Source organism: Rhinatrema bivittatum, chromosome 1 (genome assembly GCF_901001135.1).
Source record: "Rhinatrema bivittatum chromosome 1, aRhiBiv1.1, whole genome shotgun sequence".
Lineage (NCBI taxonomy): Eukaryota > Metazoa > Chordata > Amphibia > Gymnophiona > Rhinatrematidae > Rhinatrema > Rhinatrema bivittatum.
The window spans coordinates 397,520,436-397,543,457 of record NC_042615.1 but is presented as its reverse complement, the minus strand read 5'-3'; the positions used below and the strand labels follow the sequence as shown (position 1 = coordinate 397,543,457).

At 47.2% G+C, this 23,022-nt stretch overlaps 1 protein-coding gene across 3 annotated transcripts in view; it reads left to right on the top strand.

Annotated features, from left to right (window-relative positions):
* PPP2CB (protein phosphatase 2 catalytic subunit beta) overlaps positions 1-22,239 on the top strand; it is a 428,792-nt gene extending 406,553 nt beyond the window's left edge. For all 3 annotated transcript variants that reach the window (XM_029601853.1, XM_029601859.1, XM_029601846.1), the window contains one exon: positions 21,588-22,239. In XM_029601853.1, coding sequence (XP_029457713.1) covers positions 21,588-21,660 — 73 coding nt within the window. In that variant the 3' untranslated portion in view covers positions 21,661-22,239. The remainder of the gene's footprint in view (positions 1-21,587) is intronic.
* Positions 22,240-23,022: the final 783 nt, after the last annotated feature.

Below are 23,022 nucleotides of genomic sequence, written 5' to 3'. Positions count from 1 at the left end.
AATAAATAAATAAATATGCGTCCTCTTCAGTGCTCCCTACTATCTCGTGGGAACTCGCAGTGTGAGGACTGTTTGATTCGGAATTCTGCTTTCTCCTCTAGTGGTGGTTGCAAGCGGATCATCCGAGAAAGGGAGTTTCTCTGACATTGCCAGACTGGTTGGTATTCAAGATAGATGCAATTCTCCAGAGTTGGGGAGCTCACTGTCAGGAACTAATGGCTCTAGGATGCTGGAATACGGAGCATCAATTGCCTGGAAGCTTGGGCAGTCTGGTTGGCGTGCTTGCAGTTCAGTGACAGACTGCAGGGCTAAGCGGTCCGAGTAATGTCGGACAACGCAAAGATAGTGGCTTACATCAATTGGCAGGGAGGAACCAAGAGCCAGCAAGTGTCTCAGGAAATAGACCAACTTATGGAATGGGCAGAAGGGCATCTCAAGGAGATCTTGGCCTCTCACATTGCAGGAAAAGACAACATAAGATCAGACTTTCTCAGCAGAGTGAGTCTGGGCCCAGGAGAATGGGCATTGTCGGAAGAGGCGTTTCAGCTGATAGTGGATCACTGTTCCTAGTCCTCCTGGCAACTCCTCACAATGCAAAGGTTCCTCGATTATTTAGTCACAGGAGAGATCAGAGGTCCTTGGGTACTGATGTTCTTGTTCAAGTCTGGCAGGAAGACAAGCTGCTGTATGCCTTTCCCCTGTGGCCCTTGTTAGGCAGAATAGTTTGCAGGATCAAAGGCCACAGGGGAATGATGCTCCTGGTGGCACCAGATTGGCCCAGAAGACCATGGCAGATTTACAAAGGCTCTTGGTAGAAACCCCTCTTTGTCTTCCACCGCATAAGAATCTTTTTCCACAGGGGCCTATCCTTCATGAAGATCCTACTCTGTTTTCTCTTATGGTATTTGCCACCTTGCTATGAGCTCGAAAGTTCCATTTCCTTAGCCTATGTGCGTGTTTGGCGAGTGTTGGAGGCTTTGTGTAAGGATCGAGGTATTCTTCCTCATTTAGTTAAGTTCCCACTCATTATGGAAATTTTGTAGAATGGGTTAAATAAAGGGTTGGCCCTTCATTCCTTGAAGGTACAGCTTGCAGCTCTCGCCTGTTTCAGGGGCCAGGTAAATGGTGAAACCTTATTGTCTCATCCTGATGTAGCCTGTTTCTTAAAGGGAGTGAAACATCTTCGTCCTCCCTTGTGGTTACCGGTTCCCTTGTGGAGTCTTAACCTGGTGTTGAATTTCTTGGCAGGCCCTACATTTCATCCACTGCGTAGCCTTTCCTTAAGGTTATTGCCTTGAAAACAGTGTTTCTGGTGGCGATATGTTCTGCACATCGAACTTCCGAGCTGCAGGCCTTGTCTTGCTGAGAGCCATTCCTTTGGGTGACTCCAGGAGCGCTACAGCTGTGTACTGTTTCTTCATTGTTGTCTAAAATGATCTCGGATTTTCACTTGAATCAGTCCATTTCCTTGCCATCCTTGGACAAGGAAAGAGATGCGGAAGAATATCGCCTGTTGCATTACTTGGATGTCAAGAGACAAGCTGTGAGGTATATGGAGGTTTCTAAACCTTTCTGAAAGACAGATCGTCTGTTTGTCCTTCATGGTGGAGGAAAACAGGGCAAACCATCTTTGTGGGCTACAATAGCTAACTGGATTAAAAAGGTGGTCACAGCCGTGTAAGTGGATCCTGAAAAGCCGTTGCTGACTCGGTTAAGGCTCATTCCACTAGGGATCAGGCAGTGTCATGGGCAGAGGTTAGATTGTCGATATTTGCCAAGCTGCAACGTGGTCCTCCTTACGCACCTTTTCCAGATGATATCTGAATGTGCAGGCCCAGGAGGTCGCAGCCTTTGCACATGCAGTATTGACTGGACCAAGGGCAGCCTCCCACCCTATTCAGGAGTAGCTTGGGTACATCCCACTGATACTGAATCCATCTATCCACATGCTAGGACATGAGAAATTACTACTTACCTGATAATTTCCTTTTCTTAAGGTGGATAGATGGTTTCAGCTTCCCGCCCTTGGTTGCCAAATGATTGTGTGGTGGTCTTTCTGTGTGGCTACATGTTTCACGGGATTACTGTTAAGTGTTCATCCAGTTCCTAGACTAGTATGCATATGTTCTTGCTTGTATTCAGTGTTTCTTGTTGGTTGAGTACAGAAATGATTGTCTTTTTTTTTAATCAAGTTTTTTGCTAGTCTGTCCACAGTTGCTTTTGAAGAGATTACTGGCAGGCTGATGTTACTGTGACGTCAGTTTGCTCCGTCTCCATCTGCTGGTAGAGGTGCATAACCCACTGGTCCTGACTCTATCTATCCACTTTAAGGAAAAGGAAATTATCAGCTAAGTGGTAATTCCTCATTACTTAATAGTAATAGTGGCATCATAGTTTAAGCTTCTTGAGTACAGTTTATAACAAGCATTATGATAGTGTGGTTTTTTGTCATGCTATTGAAGTTTCCACAAGGTAAGAAGTGATTTTTATTGTGAGAAATAAATATACACATACAGAAGACTGCGAAACGCAGGACCCTACTACCAGAATTTCTGGGTATGGTATAATCAGTTGTACAGCAAGAGGTATTGAAGCAAGCACTACTAAATTCTAGTTACACATTATTCTAGCACATGTGGTCTGGCTAATGGCTGCACAACTCACCTGGTTCCTGTTTGGCTAAGTTTGTCTAATTTAATATAACTTTATTCTTTATTTTCCCTAATATATATTGCTTTATCTTTGCTGTTATTCCCTCTCCCTCCCACCCCTAGAGTGTTTTCTTCTTAAATAGTTCTTCCAGGGACTTGAATAATATAGGACTGAAGTACCAGTATTTCGACTTGCTGTTTAGTCACTATTAGCAAAATGTCCTTAACATAGAAATGACGGCAGAAAAAAACCAATCGGCTCATCCAGTCTGCCCAGCAAGCTCCCACACTTATTTTCCCATACTTATCTGTTTCATTAACCATCAAGTTCAGGGCCCTTGTTGGTAACTGTTTGATTCAAATTTCCTGCCATCCCCTGTAATTGATGCAGAGAGTAATGTTGGAGTTGCATCAAAGGTGAGCATAAGGTTTGGTTAAGGGTAGTAACCGCCGCATCAAGCAAGTTACCCCGATGCTTGTTTACCCAGACTGCACAGATCAATACCTTGTTGGATGTTGTCTGAATGTAAATCCTGTTTTCCACATTTCCCCCTGCCGTTGAAGCAAAGAGCAATGCTGTATATGCATTCAAAGCGTTGTATCAGTGTATCTCAGGGCAAACCAAGATATCTATTCCCTAAACTATGATACCCTTTGGCGAAAGATTTCCAAAGAATTGGAGGAATGGAGCCGTTATCAAAGCTCTTGGTGGGGGGATGTATGGCAGAAGTGAAGATGACAGTATTGCCTAAGTTAATGTATCTTTTCCAAACTCTGCCAATCAGGGTCCCACCCAAACAGTTAGTGATATGGCAGAAAAAAGTTATGTGCTATATATGGGGAGGTAAGTGACCACGGGTGGCCAGGCGAGTGTTATATCTCCCTAGAGATCAAGGAGGTTTAAGTGTCCCTGAGCTAGAACGGTACTACCTGGCGGCTCAATTCAAAAAGATAGTGGACTGGCATAGACGACATTCACCAAAACGTTATTTAGTCAAGAACTTTTGGGAAAAGTACCTCTCACTAGTCTAGTTTGGTAACCCAAGAAAATATGGCTTATAAATCCTCAAGCAGTACTCCCACCCTCTATAAACCACATTTTAGATTTATGGCTACAGAAAGGTGAAGGCCTGTGGGGGGGTGGGGGGGTGTGTGTAAAGAATACCACCATAGTACATATCTCTACGCCAATAAAACGTTTATGCCTGGGTATGACAATCCGGCTTTCCAGGAATGGCAAGCTAAAAGGATTCAGACGTGGGGGCAATTGTGGGGACCATTCAAGATTAAGACTTTCCAGAGTTTGCAATTGGAATATGGATTACCTGGTTCATCACTATTCTTCTATAACCAAGTAAATCATTTCTCTTCTAAGGCTTTACTTGGAGGTCATTTGCAGCAAGGGGAATCGGATTTTGAAAAATTATGTTCTAGGGCAGACCGGGCTACAAAAGTGGTTTCCCTATTATATACCAGGTTGGGTCCAAAAGATCAACCTAAGGCTGCCTATATCAAAGCTTGGGAGTCAGATCTAGGCCAAGAGATGACTCCCAGGGAGTGGAAGACGATATACCGCTCCATGGGCAAAGGTTTCATTGCCGCCAGTTTAATGGAAAATGCCTTTAAACTCCTTTATCGTTGGTACTTGTACCCTAAAAAGCTGCATATCATGGCAAAGACTATTAGCCCACTGTGTTGGAGGAATTGTCAGGCCGTAGGATCTTTTTTACATATGTGGTGGGATTGCCCAGCGATTCGCAAACTGTGGGGTGATATTGATGGCTGGCTCCTAGAGTTGGGAATAGCACGAGGTCAACTGACACCTAAACAGGCACTGTTGGGTTTGTCGATTTCGGGATTGCCAGCCTGCGCCATTGTGCTGGTTGAATATGTGTGTACTGCCACAAGATGTGAAATAGCGAAAAAATGGATGGCGCAGGCCACTCCAAGTCTCAAAGAAATACAACACAGGGTAGAGTCCATTTATTTACTAACACAGATTTCAGCACATAAACATGACACACTGTCTAAATTTTGGTTGAACTGGCAGGCTTATGAAACCTGGAAAGCACATGGTACCACCTCAGATGCCCATCAAACGGGAATTCGACTGCAGGCTACTTAATAAGCAAAACTCTGTCATGCAGTGAGTACCGTGATTTCCATTACCAACCACAACAGCAAGGGAAAGATGCTATCCCAGCTGCTTCCCATACGGGTATAGAAGCAGGGAAGGGGGGGATGGGGGGGCGGGAGGGGAATGAGAGTTGCACTTTACAGGGATACAAGGTATAAAATCTGAGTGTGTAAGTAGCTGTCGGATCAAGCATATCAGATTAAGGCATGCGTTCACATAGTGTAACCTTGTGGCTGTTCACACAAGCTTACCGCTGAATAAACCTCGATCAACTAACATTGACTCTCTCCTTCCTACCCTCCACCCTCCCAGTCCCTACCATCCCTTCTCCCCCCCCCCCCCTTGCTTACCTCCCCGTGATCCCTGCTTCCTCAGGAACGATATGTTAATTAATTGCCTATGATATATCTACAGCCGATCTCAGCTACCTTTATATGACTCGCATTTACTTTGTTATATTTAACTGTTCTTAATACTCTCCAGTTGTATTCGTTTATACATCTTTCCTGTCTTCCAACTCCCATGTTCTTGCTCCCTGTTTAATGTAACTTTACCTTCTGTACATTTGTTAATTGATTTCCCCCAGTTACACTGTAAACCGGTACGATAAGACCTGGTCTTGAGCATCGGTATATTAAATGAATTTAAATAAATAAATAAATAAATAAATAAATAAATAAACCTTACGTTTTATTACCAGTATGCTTACCATTGTGTTGGCTATGTGGCCTCATGCTCACTTTGTCTGTATTCTACGTTCTTTCTTCGCAATATTGTAAACTTATGATGACACTCAATAAAAAGGTTCAAATTTAAAAAAAACAAAACAAAGTGATGTATCAGGCTTAATTGGTTTAGGGTAGTAACCGCTGTAATAAGCAAGCTACCCCCAGGCTTATTTGTTTATCCAGATTGTGAAGTTCAGTCCTTTTCCACATTTCCCCTTGCCATTGAAGCAGAGAGCAATGTTGGAGTTGCATTAACCGTACGAAGGCTTATTGAGTAAGGGTAGTAATCACCAGGTAGTAGCCTCCACTCCAGTACTCCACCCCCATGGCTCTTCTCTTCATTCCCATCCTCTAGTAAAGACTATCCATAAAGATAGTCTTCATTCCCATCCTCTAGTAAAGACTATCCATAAAGATGGATCCACAGTGTTTATCCCATGTCCCTTTGAAATCCTTCACAATTTTAGTCTTCACCACTTCCTCCAGAAGGGGATTCCAGGCATCCACCACCCTCTCCATGAAGAAATACTTCCTGACATTGGTTCTGAGTCTTCCTCCCTGGAGCTTCAAATCATGACCCCTAGTTCTACTAAAAGGTTTGTTGATGACCATGGATCATTAAAACCTTTCAAGTATCTGAAAGTCTGTATCATATCACCCCTGCTCCTCCTCTCCTCCAGGGTGTACGTATTTAGGTTCTCCAATCTCTCCTCATAAGTCATTTATTTTATGAAGACCATCCATCTTTTTGGTCACCCTTCTCTGGACCACCTCCATTCTGTCTCTGTCCCTTTGGAGATACGGTCTCCAGAACTGAACACAGTACTCCAGGTGAGACCTCACCAAGGCCCTGTACAAAGGAATCATCACTTCCTTTCTCTTACTAGATATTCCTCTCGCTATGCAGCCCATCATTCCCTGTATGTACCCAGATCAGTCCAGACCGTGGGTTGAGCCTCCTATCCAGCAGATGGAGACAGACCAAAACTGAAAGGGTATCCTAGATCAGGACAGAGCCTACCCTGCAGCCCTTCAGTATTTGTCTGTCTCCAGCAGATGGATCAGCTCACCCTGCGGTCTCCTGATTTGGGCTAGTCAGCCTTTTTCCTTCTCTTCCTTTCGGATCAAGCAAATACTTATTTCCTTCGGGATTCTCGTAGGATTTTTCCAATTAAAAAAAAAAAAGACCTTTTAAGTTTAATTGATTTCAGTTCCTTTGCAAGAGACTGTCCCATCTCCTGGCTCTTGGCGGACTTAGGGGGACTTTGCCCCTTGTGCTGGGCATAGGCTAAGTCCGTGATTGCTTCCTGTTGTGGGGACCGAGGCTGGTGGTCCAGTCATTCGTCTCTCCCCTCTGGCTGCCTAGGGAGCTTAGTGCTCCATTGCCTTCTTTTGCTATCAGTTTGGCTTCATTTTAAAAAATAAATAAATTATAAACTTTAACTTTTTTCTCTATTAGAATCTAGCCGGCAGCCAGACACAGAGGAGCGTGCAGGCTTCACTCCCCTGCCTCCGCACCTGCCGGCAGAGTTGTCAGTCAGCTATTTTTAGATTTCAGCTGTTTTTTTCTTCAGCTCGCGGCTCCTCTTCGCTGAGGATGCCGCGGTCAAACGCCTGCCTAGCCTGTGGGGAGCCCTTGTCACGCCTATTGCGCGAGGGGCTCTGCTCTGCCTGCCTGCCTGCCTGCCAGGTGAAGAAGGTCCCTCCTCGGCAGGGCAGGCAAATTTACCCCGGGGACGGAATCCCCCGCGCATGGCCAGGCCATTCCCGGGTCAGCAAACCATGGGAACAGTGGCCATCTTTGGGGATTTTGGCAGCTCCCGATTCGCAGCTGCCTGGGGCTAGGGAACAACATTTGCAGGAGTTTTCCCCCCAATTTAAGCCACGAGCCCCCCCAGGATGAGGTCCCTGACCCTCCCTCCCCTCTCCCCCCCCCCCCCCCCGGGAAATCCAGGACCCGATTTTCCTCCGATTTTGTTCTCCTCCTGCATAAATCATATTTGGCCAGCTTGCAGGAGGAGGAGGAGGACACTTCCCCAGGCCCCCTCCCGCCGAAAATTCCGCATCTGGCGCCGCTGCCTGCTCTCCCTGGCCCGGAGCCCCAGGGGTCTGTTAGGGTGCGGGTGGTCCCGGGGGTGGCCCCTATTCCTGACCCCCCGGTGGCCCCAGTTACTCCAGATCTGGATCCCATGGCAGATTTGGCGAGCACGCTTCCACCCCTGGAGGGGGATGATCCTAGATTCCTCCGCATGTTTCAAAGGGAGGAGTTGGAGCCCCTCATCCCCTTTGTCCTTCAGGAGCTGGGGCTGGAGGGGCCCGCTGCGGACACACTTACGGCCTCTTTGCCTAAGGATATGGACCCGGTCCTGGCGGGACTCAGGGCTCCGGCAAGCGCTTTTCCCTTTCATCCTATGCATAAGTTGTTGCTCCTATGGGAATGGGAGACTCCCGAAGCGGGACTCTGGGTGGGGCGAGCTATGGACAAGCTTTATCCCCTCCCAGAGGAATGCTTGGCCATGCTGAAGATTCCCACCATGGACTCTTCCGTTTCGGTGGTCACCAAGCACACTACTATCCCTGTGGTGGGATCAACGGCTTTGAAGGATGGACAGGATCGTAAGCTCGAAGCCCATCTGAAGCGTATCTTTGAGGTCTTGGCCTTGGGAGTCCGGGTGACTATCTGCAGCAGTCTCATGCAGCGGGTAGGCTCAGGTGGGTTCAACAATTACTTGGAACCCAGGACCTCCCGTCTGCCGAGGCAGAGCAGGTTCAGCGTTTGGAAGGCATCATAGCATATGGGGCTGATGCACTCTACGACCTCCACCGCGTCCAGGCGAAGGCGATGGTCTCGGCAGTCTCCACTAGACAACTCCTGTGGCTGTTCAATTGGTCCGCCGACCCGTCCTCCAAGGCACAGCTGGGCACATTGCCCTTCAAAAGGTAATTGCCAGGTTCTTGTGGCCTGGTTTGGCCTCTGTTGGATACAGGATGCTGGGCTTGATGGACCCTTGGTCTGACCCAGCATGGCAATTTCTTATGTTCTTAAGTTGCTTTTTGGAGAGGACCTTGAGCAGCTTATTAATTCCTTTGGGGAAAACAAGGTTCATAAGCTACCGGAGGACCATCCGAAACAATCTCAATCCTTTACGCCCTCCCGTCTTCGCTTCCGGGGCAGCGGAGATATACACCCCGCGGACGAGGTGGCTCCTCTAGAGGTTATTCTTCCCGGTCTCAATCTTGGTCTCAGCCCTTTCGTGGGCGTCGCTCCTTCCACGAGGGACAGTCTCGGCGTGCCACCCCAAAGCCCGCCACACAATGAAGTTCGGTTGACCCATTCCTCAGTCCTCTTTCTAGGCAGTCGTCTCTCCCTGTTCTTTGAGGAATGAGTCAAAATTACGTTGGATCAGTGGGTCCTCAATATTGTCCGAGACGGTTACGCCTTAGAATTTGTTTGCGATCTACCGGCCCTCTTTGTATTCTCTCCATGTGGTCGTCTCAAGCGGGAGGCGGTGGAGCAAACCCTCACCAGGCTTCTGAGTATGGGCGCAGTTGTCCCGGTTCCGAAGGAGGAGCTTGGTGCAGGCCAGTATTCTATTTACTTCGTGGTTCCCAAGAAGGACGGGGCTTTTCGGCCGATCTTAGACCTCAAGAGGGTCAACCGGGCCCTCAAGATCCCACATTTTCGCATGGAAACCTTGAGAGCGGTCATAGTGGTGGTTCACCCCAGAGAGTTCCTCTCTTCTCTCGATTTGACAGAGGCCTACTTCCACATTCCGATTCACCGTGATTACCAGAAGTATCTTCGCTTCCACATCCTCAACCGGGATTTTCAGTTTCAGGCACTGCCTTTTGGCCTCTCTACCGCACCACGCACCTTCACCAAGGTCATGGTGGTGGTGGTGGCGGCAGCCCTCCGACGCGAAGGAGTCCTAGTCCACCCCTATCTGGACGACTGGCTCGTAAGGGCCAAGTCGGAGACTCTCTGCAGACAGGCAGTGGATCGGGTTCTAGCTCTCCTCGCATCTTTCCGCTGGATAGTGAATTTTCCCAAAAGCAATATTCAGCCTTCCCAGGTGTTGGAGTTCCCGGGAGCCCACTTCAACACTCGGATAGGCAAGGTGTTCCTACCTCGTGCGCAGGCTCCCAAGTTGATCGACCAGGTTCGGAATCTGCTCTCACTGACTCTTCCGAGGGCCTGGAACTACCTTCAGGTCTTGGGCTCGATGGCTTCCACCATCAACCTCGTCCCCTGGGCATTTGCTCATATGCGACCATTACAGAGAGCTTTGCTATCCCGTTGGCAGCCGGTGTCGGAACAGTTTCACGTAGTTCTCCCGCTTTCGGCCTCTACCGTCGCCGCCTTGCAATGGTGGCTTTTGCTTCCTCACCTGCTCTGGGGAATGCCTCTTCAATCTCCACAGTGGACGATAGTAACCACGGACGCCAGTCTCTCGGGCTGGGGCACAGTCTGCCAGTCCCAGTCCACCCAGGGGATCTGGTGTCCGGTTCAGTCTCGTTGGCACATCAATCGGTTGGAGGTCCGGGCGGTGCGTCTGGCTCTGCAGGAGTTTCTGCCCCTGATACGTGGCAAAGCGGTGAGGGTTCTTTCTGACAACTCCACCACCGTAGCTTATATCAACCATCAGGGAGGCACTCGAAGTCGCCTGGTGGCCCTAGAAGCCAGCAGTCTCTTCGACTGGGTGGAACGGCATCCGGAGTGCCTGGTGGCCTCCCACATAGCGGGCAAGGCGAATGTACGGCCGATTTCCTCAGTCATCAGTCTCTCGATCTTGGGGAGTGGGAACTCTCAGAAGAAGCCATGGCTCTGATCGTCGACAGGTGGGGTCCCCCTCACCTGGACCTCATGGCGACCTTGTGCAATGCCAAGGCCAACCGGTTCTTCAGCCGCTGGAGAGAGCATGGCTCAGAGGAAGTTGATGCTCTGGCTCTTCCTTGGCCCGCGGTCGTCCTTCTGTACGTATTCCCTCCGTGGCCTCTGGTCGGAAAAGTTCTCCGAAGACTAGAACTCCACAGAGGGCCAGTGGTTCTGGTAGCTCCCGAATGGCCTTGCCAGACCATGGTTCGCGGATCTCGTCAACCTGGCGACGGAAGAACCTCTCCGGCAAGGCCATCTTCCTTGTCTGCTTCAGCAGGGGCCTGTATTTTTCGACCAGCCCAATCGATTTTGTCTAGCGGCCTGGCTTTTGAACAGAGATGCCTGAGGCGTAAGGGCCATAAGGAGGAGGTTATCTCCACTTTGCTGCGAGCTCGGAAGCAGTCGACTTCTCTAGCTTACGTGCGCGTTTGAAAGGTTTTTGAGACTGTTTGTGCGGAGTCAGCGTCTCAGCATGCTCCGCTCCGGTCTCGTTGCTTCTTTCTTTTCTACAGAAGGGTCTCTCCAAGGGCATTTCCTTCAGTTCCCTGCGCGAGCAAGTTTCCGCTCTCGGCTCTCTCCTTGGACGAGTTGAGGGTCATCCCTTAGCGGGCCACCCGGACGTAGTTCGGTTCTTGAAGGGAGTCAAGCACCTGCGACCACCCGCTCGCTCTACTTGCCCATAGTGGAGTCTTAATCTCATCCTCCGGGCTCTCTGTGTGGCCCCATTCGAGCCTCTCCGTCGGTCTACGGTAAAGGACCTCACGCTCAAGGCAGTTTTTCTAGTCTCTATTTCTTCTGCTCGGCGTGTTTCCGAGATTCGGCATTGTTCTGTCGGGAACCTTTTTTGTGTTTTTCCAGTTCAGGAGTTTCTCTCAAGAAGGTGCCTTCTTTTTTGCCGAACGTTGCCTCCACTTTCCATGTCAACCAGTTGGTGGAGCTTCCAGCAATCTCCCCAGAGGAGATTGCGGGTACCGTCAGAGGCGATCTTCGCAGACTTGATGTCAAACAAGTTCTACTCCGGTATCTCCAGGTCACCAATGACTTTCGGGTCTCAGATCATCTTTTTGTCCTCTGGAGTGGTCCTAATCGGGGCAAACTGGCTTCTAAGACTAATATTGCGCAGTGGTTGAAAGAGGCGATTTCCTCGGCCTATCTTTGCCAAGGTTGGGCGGTTCCTGAGGGCCTAAAGGCTCATTCGTTGCGTTCTCAAGCTACTTCCTGGGCAGAGAGCCAATCGGTTTCTCCGCAAGAGATTTGCAGGGCCGCCACATGGATGTCCCTGCATACTTTTGCTCGACACTACCGGCTGGATGGGCAAGCACTGGTTTTTGGTTCCTTTGGGCGACAAGTGCTTCGAGCGGGACTGTCTCGGTCCCACCCGGTTTAGGGAAGCTTTGGTACATCCCACGGTCTGGACTGATCCGGGTACGTACAGGGAAAGGAAAATTAGTTCTTACCTGTTAATTTTCGTTCCTGTAGTACCACGGATCAGTCCAGACGCCCTTCCCTATATCTCTTTTCTTACTGTCCACTCGAAGCTTGTTATTGCAGATTCTCAGAAGTTGATACTTCATTTCCTACTGAACACCGGATGATTACACCGGAAGCTTTGGTTGTTGGGAACCAAGTATATGTAAGAGCGCTTAGTTCTACCATGTTCTTTACTATGTTATTGAGTTGCTCATTTGAGCTTTTTGGTTACTTGCTTGATCCTACTTACGCAACAACTCCCCTATGAGGAAAGACTAAAGAGGTTAGGACTTTTCAGCTTGGAGAAGAGACGACTGAGGGGGGATATGATAGAGGTGTTTAAAATCATGAGAGGTCTAGAACGGGTAGATGTGAATCGGTTATTTACTCTTTCGGATAGTAGAAGGACTAGGGGACACTCCATGAAGTTAGCATGGGGCACATTTAAAACTAATCGGAGAAAGTTCTTTTTTACTCAACGCACAATTAAACTCTGGAATTTGTTGCCAGAGAATGTGGTTCGTGCAGTTAGTATAGCTGTGTTTAAAAAAGGATTGGATAAGTTCTTGGAGGAGAAGTCCATTACCTGCTATTAAGTTCACTTAGAGAATAGCCACTGCCATTAGCAATGGTTACATGGAATAGACTTAGTTTTTGGGTACTTGCCAGGTTCTTATGGCCTGGATTGGCCACTGTTGGAAACAGGATGCTGGGCTTGATGGACCCTTGGTCTGACCCAGTATGGCATTTTCTTATGTTCTTATGTTTTCTGCTTTGACAGTGGTTATACTGAAGGGCTGCAGGGTAGGCTCTTTCCTGATATAGGATACACTTTCAGTTTTGGTCTGCCTCCATCTGCTGGACAGGAGGCTCAACCCACGGATTGGATTGATCCGTGGTACTACAGGAACGAAAATTAACAGGTAAGAACTAATTTTCCTTTCTTCTGGCTTTAGCTATCGCCTTGTCATATTGTTTTGCTGACTTCAGATCGTTAGACACTATCACCCCAAGGTCTCTCTCCTGCTCTGTGCACATCAGCCCTTCAACCCCCTTCAAATACAGTTCTTTCGGATTTCCACACCCCATATGCATGACTCTGCACTTCTTGGCATTGAATCTTAGCTGCCATATCTTTGACCACTCTTCCAGCTTCCTTAAGTCACATTTCAGTCTCTCCACTCTTTCCGGCGTGTCCACTCTGTTGCAGATCTTAGCATCATCCACAAAAGACAAACCTTACCTTCTATCCCGTCCGCAATGTCGCTCACAAAGATATTGAACAGGACCGGTCCCAACACCGATCCTTGCGGCACTCCGCTTAACACCGCTCTCTCTTCAGAGTAAGTTCCATTTCCCATCACACATTGTCTTCTGTCCGTCAACCAGTTTGCAATCCAGGCCACCACCTTGGCACTCACTCCTAAGCTTCTCATTTTATTCACAAGCCTTCTGTGCGGAACCGTATCAAAAGCTTTGCTGAAATCCAAGTAGATGACATAGAGCGCTCTTCCTCGATCCAATTCCCTAGTCACCCAATCAAAAAAGTCAATCAGATTTGTCTGACAGGACCTTCCCCTGGTGGATCCATGCTGCCTCTGGTCAAGCAATTCTTCTGACTGTAGATGGTTCACTTTTCTTTCTTTCAGCAACGACTCCATTACTTTTCCCACCACTGAGGTGAGGCTAACTGGCCTGTAGTTTCCAGCCTCCTCTCTGCTTCCACTCTTGTGAAGCGGGACCACCATCACTCTTCTCCAATCACTTGGCATACTCCCGATTCTAGGGATCTATTGAAGAGGTCACGCAGCGGACCCGCCAGCACATCTCTGAGCTCCCTCAGTATCCTGGAATGAACCTCATCAAGCCCCATGGCTTTGTCCACTTTTAGTTTTCCTAGCTCTTCCCATACATTCTCTTCTGTAAACGGAGTTACACCTACTCCACTCCCCTCCAGGTTCTTGTTAACTAGCGACGGTCCTTCTCCAGGGTCTTCTTTAGTGAACACCGAACTGAAGTATTCGTTTAATATTTCTGCCATTTCTTCATCTCTCTCCACACATTGATCCTTTTCACCTTTCAATTTCACTATTCCACTTTGACCCTTTCTCCGTTATCTGATGTATCTGAAAAATGTTTTGTCACCTCCTTTTCCCGTCGATAGCAGGGCTGAATTAGCCATGCTGTCATGGGAGCTGTCTTCAGGTCCCGGGATGCAGAGCTTCCCCAGGCAGAGGTCAGAGCTTTCTCCCTCTGCGGCTGCGCAAGAAAGTAACAGATTTTGTTCAGTCTGTTTTTTCCGTGTGCGGGATTGCACGCGGAGCTTCTGTTCTCCAAAGATTTTGTTTCTTTCAAGGAAGATGTCTAAAAAAACAGAGCAGGCAACTGGGGTTCAAACCCTGAGTATGTGGCAAAATCATGTCCATAACAGATGGATTTATGCTACAGATGCCTAGGTCCCAACCATAGCCAGAGCGACTGCCAACACTGTGGAAGGATGTCGCTGAGGGCCCAGCAACAGCGGACCCAGAAAATCCAAGATTTAAAATCGATAAAAAAGGGCTCTTATGCCCCCCCATCCGATACTCATTCCTTGCCAAGACTGGTGAAAAGACAGGCCCCCATCGACAAAACGAGAAGCCTCGGTGGAACCTAGAATCTCCAGGCCTGGAGAAAAGGTAAGATCCACCAGAAAAGAAAAAGAAGCCCGCTCGGAAATCGCGGCATGGGGCAGAGAGGTATCTCCAAGCGCATCGGCGCACACTGGAGACATGATTTAAAATCGGTAAGAGAGGGCTCTTACGCCCCCCCCCATCTGATACTCACTCCTCACCGGGACTGGCGAAAAGACAGGCCCCATCGACCAAACGAGTGGCCTCGGTGGAACCTACAATCCAGGCCTGGAGAAAAGGTAAGATCCACCAGGAAAGAAAAAGAATCCCACTCAAAAATCTCGGCACAGGGCAGAGAGGTATCTCCAAGCCCCTCGACGCACAGGGGAGACAAGTTAACTCCCATATTTGCACCATGACCATCGACAAAAATGGCCAAAGCAGCGTCGGGAGCATCGGCACAAGAAGTGCGGACGCACTCAGCGGCGAAGCCGGGATCCTCGACTCCGATGCACAAATCGACGCAACATACCATCTCAAGGCCAACGCATGGAGCGTCGCTGTCGACATGAAAGTCAAGAACGATGCACAAGGAGTCGAGATCAACACATGGGGCCTCCAAGTCGACGCATCTTGCATCGAGACAGACGCATTCTACATCGACATCGGCGCAAGTAATGTTAGTGGATGCACCTCAGTCGACTCTTTCGACGCAACAACCAATACACTCGACTCATAAGAGGAAGCATGCGATGCAGACAATATCTACACCGACGCAAAGCAACCTGACGACTCCACAAAGTCCATTGGAATCATCAGAACCTGGTTCTAAACGTAAACGGCATCACGTTTCCCATAAACAGATAGACAATGAAGCCTCTTGTTGATAAACGACTCAGCCTTTTTATTTACAGAGCCCCATTTCATCAGCAACAAGGCGAACTGACATATCCAGCTCATTATCAGAGGCAGAAGTGATACACTTGTCACCCTCACCTAGGTCTTCTCGGAGTCAATCTGAAGTTCATTCAGATCTCACTCCTGTTCTTCACACCGCCAACAACCAATTCCTCTAGAAGAAAGAGAGACGATTCCAAAGAAGGTTAAGGAATCAGCTCACCTGCAAGCAGACAAAATACCCTCGCAGGTACCAATTCTTCCTCCTAGTCATCCGGTCATGCCACCTCCGACAAGGGAAGCCTTTTTTTTAGTTGTCTCAAGCGCTATCAGGATTTTTTGATACCCTGCAGACAAATTTCTCAATGCCATCTGAATTGCCTACCACATCTCCAGAATCTTCACAGCCTACAAAACACAACCATCTCTGACCCCCTCAAGGTCAGTCTCCTATACCTGTTGTCCCCAATTCACGGGACATGGACTCACCATCTTCCTCATCGTCCTCCTCTACGGGGTTTCCATCTGACCCGCCAAATCAATCTCAGGAGCCATACTCACCTCCTGAAGACCTATCTTATCCCAATTTTTTGGATAATATGGGAGCAATTCTACATCTAGAGACCCAAAAAACCCCTGATCCTAGAGCGAAAACTTTTGGTCTCCTAAAACTTTTTGATGCTCCAAACGAACCAACCTCACTGCCTCCACAGGCAGTTCTTGACAAAGTAAGGGAGAAATCTTGGGAAACCCCTTTTTCCATACCATCCGTGGCCAGAAAAACAGATCTCAAATACAAAATGCAGAAAACATCTTATTTGACACCACAACTACCACACACATCTATCATGGCAGAGTCGGTGATGCAGCAGGATAAGAAGTCAAATTACATGCATCTGTCCCAATTGGTCATGATAATAAGTGCTTGGATGACTTCGCAAAAAAGATATATCAGAATGCCATGCTCACTGGTAGATTACAGCACCACCAATTCTATATGGTGCAATACCTTTATGAGTGCATCCAAGCAACCAAAGGCTTGCTGGTATCCGCAGCAGACTCTGTACCATGTCCTCTTCAAGAAATGGAGGAGAGTACCAGGCATTTGCTTCGTTCCATTTATGAAGGATTCGAGACTACATCAAGGGCCTCCGCTACGGCGATCGCAGCCAGACGTATGGCATGGCTTAAAGCCAGCGCCATATGAGAAGATCTTCATGAAAAGCTAGCTAATCTTCCCTGCATGGACGACAACCTTTTCAGAGACCATTTTCAAAAAACAGTAATAAAATTAAAGGATCAAGCGGTTGCTGTTCAATCTCTTACGGGTCCATCTCAATACTCAGCCTCACAGTGCAATTTTGGTCCCTCACGTCAGCTTCAATACCCACGCTGACCATATAGATCTTATCAACCATACAGGGTCACTACTTACCAACCGTACCAGCGCCCTCAACAACAGAACAACAATTGAACAGAAGAGGGAAACCAAGACCTCAACGTACACAATCTCACCAATCAACAACAGCAAAAACTTCACAAACTTTTTAAGTTTTGTGCCACCACCTCCACATCAAATGCCCCTGGGAAGAATTTTTCAGGCATAGACAGAGATAACATCAGATCGCTGGGTCCTGGACATTGTATAAAGGGGTTACCAATTACAATTCCTAACCCCCCCTTTACTGCCTCATCCACGGGAACAGACAAACAAAATGTCTCATCCCCAACTCGAACAAGAGATCATCTCGCTCAAATAACAGAGAGCGATCCGTCATATTTCGCAAACAACCCACATCAAGGGGTTTTACTCTCCATATTTCCTCATTCCAAAGAAATCCAGTGGCCTTCACCCGATCTTAGATCTTCGCAAGCTCATCAAATGTCTCAGCAAAGAAAAATTCAAAATAGTATCCCTCAAATCAATCCTGCCTCTCCTTCAACGGAACGACTGGATGTGCTCAGTAGATTTGAAGGATGCATACACACACATTCCTATCCATCCATCTTCCTGGAGATACCTGTGCTTCCAGTAAAAGAAGCAGAGTTATCAATACAAGGTTCTTCCTTTCGGCCTATCGGCAGCCCCAAGAGTTTTCACCAAATGCATGGTGGTGGCACATCTCAGAAAGAAAGGCATGCGTATCTTTCCATACCTGGACGACTGGCTTATAGTAACCTCGACCCCTGCTACATTAATAGATCACCTTCATCAGGTAATCGAATGCCTGGACAAATTGGGCCTAGTAATAAATTTTCAGAAGTCAATGTTGAATCCCACATAGATTCTACAATTTATGGGAGCGCAGTTGGACACTATTCATTGCAGAGCATTCCTTCCGGAAGACAGGAAACAAGAAATGACACGGCTTCTTCGCAACCTGATCACTATGCACAGGCCGACAGCGCGACACATACTCAGAATTTTGGGACATATGGCGGCGGCCATATTTACTGTTCCCAATACCAGACTACACATGCGTCGACTGCAATGGGGACTAAAACGACAATGGAAGCAACATTTCCAACCATTAACGATATGCCTCTTTCTCACCTCCGAGATGACGAAGGATGCAAACTGGTGACTCAACGACTCCATTCTCTCCAAGGGAATGCTGTTCAGCCTTCCCCCATACAGTGCAGTCCTCACCACAGATGCCTCTCGCAAAGAATGGGGAGCACATCTGGACCTCGTAGAAATGCAAGGTCTGTGGTCTCCACAAGAACAGAATTTACAAATAAACTTACTGGAGCTCAGAGCGATCCGACTTACTCTGAAAACATTTCAAACTCACCTAAGAGACCGACGATTGATGATCTACACGGACAATCAAGTAGCCATGTATTACATAAACAAACAAGGAGGGTCCGGTTCATGGTCCCTCTGCAGGGAAGCTCTCCAGATTTTTCAACACGCACTTCAACATTCGATTCATCTACAGGCAATTACCTTCCCAGAGTGATGAACACCAGGGCAGACAGACTGAGCCGAATATTCCATCCACACGAGTGGTCACTCAATTGGGATGTAGCTCAGAACATATTCAGCATATGGGGGCTTCCCACCATGGATCTATTTGCCACAGAAGAAAACATGCAAGTCCCATGCTTCTGCTCTGTATGGCCCAGCCAAATAAGAATAGCACAGGACGCGTTTCTGACAAGTTGGACAGAACGATTGACGTATGCCTTTCCTAGGGATGTGAATCGTTTTAGGACGATTAAAATTATCGTCCGATAATTTTAATATCGTCTTAAACCGTTATGGAACACAATACAATAGAGATTCTAACGATTTATCGTTATAAATCGTTAGAATCGTGAGCCGGCACACTAAAACCCGCTAAAACCCACCCCCGACCCTTTAAATTAAATCCCCCACCCTCCCGAACCCCCCCCAAATAACTTAAACATTTCCTTGCCAAATCCTACCTCCTTCAATCCCCCCCCCCAAATGACTTAAATTACCTGGGGGTCCGGAACGGCAGCGGTCCGGAACGGGCTCCTGCTACTGAATCTTGTTGTCTTCGGCCGGCGCCATTTTCCAAAATGGCGCCGAAAAATGGCGGCGGCCATAGACCAACAGGATTCGACGGCAGGAGGTCCTTCCGGACCCCCGCTGGACTTTTGGAAAGTCTTGTGGGGGTCAGGAGGCCCCCCCCAAGCTGGCCAAAAGTTCCTGGAGGTCCAGCGGGGGTCAGGGAGCGATTTCCCGCCGCGAATCATTTTCCGTACGGAAAATGGCGCCGGCAGGAGATCGACTGCAGGAGGTCGTTCAGCGAGGCGCCGGAACCCTCGCTGAACGACCTCCTGCAGTCGATCTCCTGCCGGCGCCATTTTCCGTACGGAAAACGATTCGCGGCGGGAAATCGCTCCCTGACCCCCGCTGGACCTCCAGGAACTTTTGGCCAGCTTGGGGGGGGCCTCCTGACCCCCACAAGACTTGCCAAAAGTCCAGCGGGGGTCCGGAAGGACCTCCTGCCGTCGAATCCTGTTGGTCTATGGCCGCCGCCATTTTTCGGCGCCATTTTGGAAAATGGCGCCGGCCGAAGACAACAAGATTCAGTAGCAGGAGCCCGTTCCGGACCGCTGCCGTTCAGGACCGCCGCTGGACCACCAGGTAATTTAAGTCATTTGGGGGGGGTTCGGGAGGGTGGGGGATTTAATTTAAAGGGTCGGGGGTGGGTTTTAGCGGGTTTTAACGATTTTAACGATATATCACGATATTTTACCCCCCCAAATGGCAACAATACGATTCCCTCCCCCTCCCAGCCGAAATCGATCGTTAAGACGATCGAGGACACGATTCACATCTCTAGCCTTTCCTGCCATTCTTCTCATCGCAAGGTCAATACAAAAATGTATTGCGGACTCAGCTCAACTCATACTTGTAGCTCCAGCCTGGCCCAGACAACCATGGTACAGCTACCTATTACAAATCTCCATCGAAGACCCGATAACCTTACCGGACAGACCGGATCTTCTCTTACTACAGGAGGGAACTCCGCTTCATTCGTCCCTTCATTTAACAGCCTGGAGATGGAACGGTTCCTTTTATCAGAACAAGGAATCTCAATTGCAGCACAGGATGTAATGTTACAATCCAGAAAGCCATCAACCAGAAGAAATTACAGTTTTAAATGGAAACGTTACTCATCCTGGTGCACATCTAAGGACATTTCACCAAAATTGCTCTTAGATTACCTTCACTCCCTCTATACATCGGGATTAGCAACGGCATCAATTAGGGTACATCTTAGTGCCATAGCAGCATACCACCGACCGCTAAACGGTCAATCGATCTCCACGCATCCTTTACTATCTCGTTTCTTTAAAGGACTTCTTCATATTCGACCACCAGTCGCAAAACCACCAGTGCCTTGGAACCTAAATGCAGTTTTGGAACAGCTCATGCATTCTCCATTTGAACATATGCACTCTTCTCACATAAAATATCTCACATGGAAGGTAGTTTTCCTGGTGGCAATAACATCAGCTTGCCGAGTTAGTGAACTACAAGCCTTGGTTCATTATCCACCGTACCTGCAGTTTTATCATCACAAAACAGTACTCTGCACACATCCCACTTTTCTTCCAAAAGTAGTCTCACAATTCCATTTGAACCAAACAATAGAACTGCCCACATTTTTTCCCAAACCGCATCACAATGATAGAGAACGCTTACTTCATACATTAGACTGCAAGAGAGCTCTTGCCTATTATAAAGAGAGAACACGATCGAATACCCGTGCTTCACAGTTGTTTTTATCTTTCAGTCCAAACTTCCCAGGTCTTCCGGTAACAAAAAGGACTATATCCAGCTGGATTACCCAATGTATTCAATTCTGCTACGAAAAGCAAAACTTATCACTTACCTCTAACCCAAACACTCACCAAGTACGAGCGGTGGCTACCTCAGTTGCACATCTACGTCAAGTCCAGCCTGTGGACATTTGCAAAGCAGCTATGTAGTCCTCATTACACACTTTCATACCCCATTACTGTCTAGACCAACAGTCAAGTGGGGATGCCACACTGGGAAGAGCAATCCTCACATCGTTAGCGACAGAACTTGGTCGACAACCACCACATTCAGATCACGCTTACCAAACAAATTACTAACAGAGCGTGATCGAGAGCTTGGGACTCCCATAACAGCATGGCTAATTCAGCCCTGCTATCGACGGGGAAAAAGCAAGTTTGCTTACCGTAAACAGTGTTTCCGTAGATAGCAGGATGAATTAGCCATGCTGACCCACCCTCCTCCCTGGTTAGTCGACTTTTCAATGATAACACAAGCTTAATTACAGACTGAGGAGAATCTGTTACTTTCCTGCGTGGGAACCCATGCGCAGCCGCAGAGGGAGAAAGCTCTGACCTCTGCTTGGGGAAGCTCCGCCTCCCGGGACCTGAAGACAGCTCCCATAACAGCATGGCTAATTCATCCTATCTATGGAAACACCATTTACGGTTAGCAAAATTGCTTTTATCAAAATAATAATGTAAAGTGAGCAAAGTAGGGCTTACTCTAATTCATGTATCTTCCTCAATGAGAGTCTGTGTACAAGAATTCATTTCTGTAAAAATTGGTCAAGATATGCAGTGATTTTATATTTGGAGTTTATTCTCTGAGTTTATATCTTGAAATTTTTCAGGGCAGTTTCTCCTGAATTATTTTTGTGGTAGTTTTACTATGCTTTTTTTTTCTTTCCACAGCCTTCAGTTTGACCCTGCACCTCGTCGTGGAGAACCTCACGTTACCCGGCGCACCCCAGACTATTTCCTATAAACCAATCCTAAAAACAGCCCTCATCTGTAGAAGTACTCTTGGCATTTACCAACAAAAAAAACCCAATAAGTTAATATTTATTTCCAGGAAATTGGGAATTTGTTTTTGCATAATACCCCATCATGGACCAAAATGTGCCATACTGGTGATGAGCATTTAGCACCATTTGAGACTGAGGTTTAGTACACCTTAAATCTATCTATCTATCTATATATCTATCTATATATCTGTGTGTGTGTATGAATAAATATAGATAGATAAACTATGCTACAACAGTCAGTCTAACAGTTTGCCTGCTGTATTTGTAGTAATTGTTTTTTGCTGGACTGCTCAGATAGGAAAGGCAGTTGCAACACTTTCATTTCCTTTTGGGCGTATTTGTAAATTTCAGTTGTAGTTTTAATTAGCATGAAAATTATAGAATTTGGAGTTATTTTTAAAATGCACAAACTAACCTCCTTATTAATCTTTCACCATTTCTTTTTCTCTGCCTGATCTGTGTGAGTAATTTTACTAGAGAAAAAAGTGACAACTCTTTGGAGTGTAAGTCTTGACATTAAAGAGAGATCCCTACATTTACACTAAATTACTGTTCTTTGTTAATGTACTTTTTCTGTTTATTTGTCAGGAAAGTGTTTGCATCTTATTTGGTGTATTTGAACAAATAAACTTTCATTTGTATTCTCAAATGTATTTTTGTAAGCTTTTGTGTTAGTACTGTTACTGAAGAAATGAGATCAAATGTGCTAATTTTTCATATCTGTAATATAAACATGGCTACACATTAAACCTGTGGCTCCAACTTAATGCACATTACAAGGTAAACAAAATTAGCTGTTTTGCAGTTCTTTTCACTATCACAGATAAATTAAGCAATATTTTTCCATGTGATATATTTTGTGCACATATCTAGCCTACCTGTGCTAATTTACTTTTTTTCTTTCTAACACTTATCCATGATAAAGCCTGCCTATCTTGCTTTAAAAAGTGTACCGTAGCCTAAAATAGATTTTTACCATTTTCCTTCCACATTCTTTGTCTTATACAGTGGCTTAAAAAGTATTCAACCCCCTAAAAAGTCATCAGATTTGTGTTGATACAAATGACACTTAGATCGGTCAAACAGTATGGGGCAGATTTTATAATCTGCGCGCACGGGGTACATTTGTGCGCGCTACCTGGTGCGAACAAATATACACCCGATTTTATAACATGCGCGCGCAGCCGCACGCATGTTATAAAATCCGGGGTCGGCGCACACAAGGGGGTGCACACTTGTGCACCTTGCGCGCACCAAGCCCTAGGGGAGGCCAATGGATTTCCCCATTCGGAGCGGCCTCAGAGGGAACTTTCCTTCTGCTC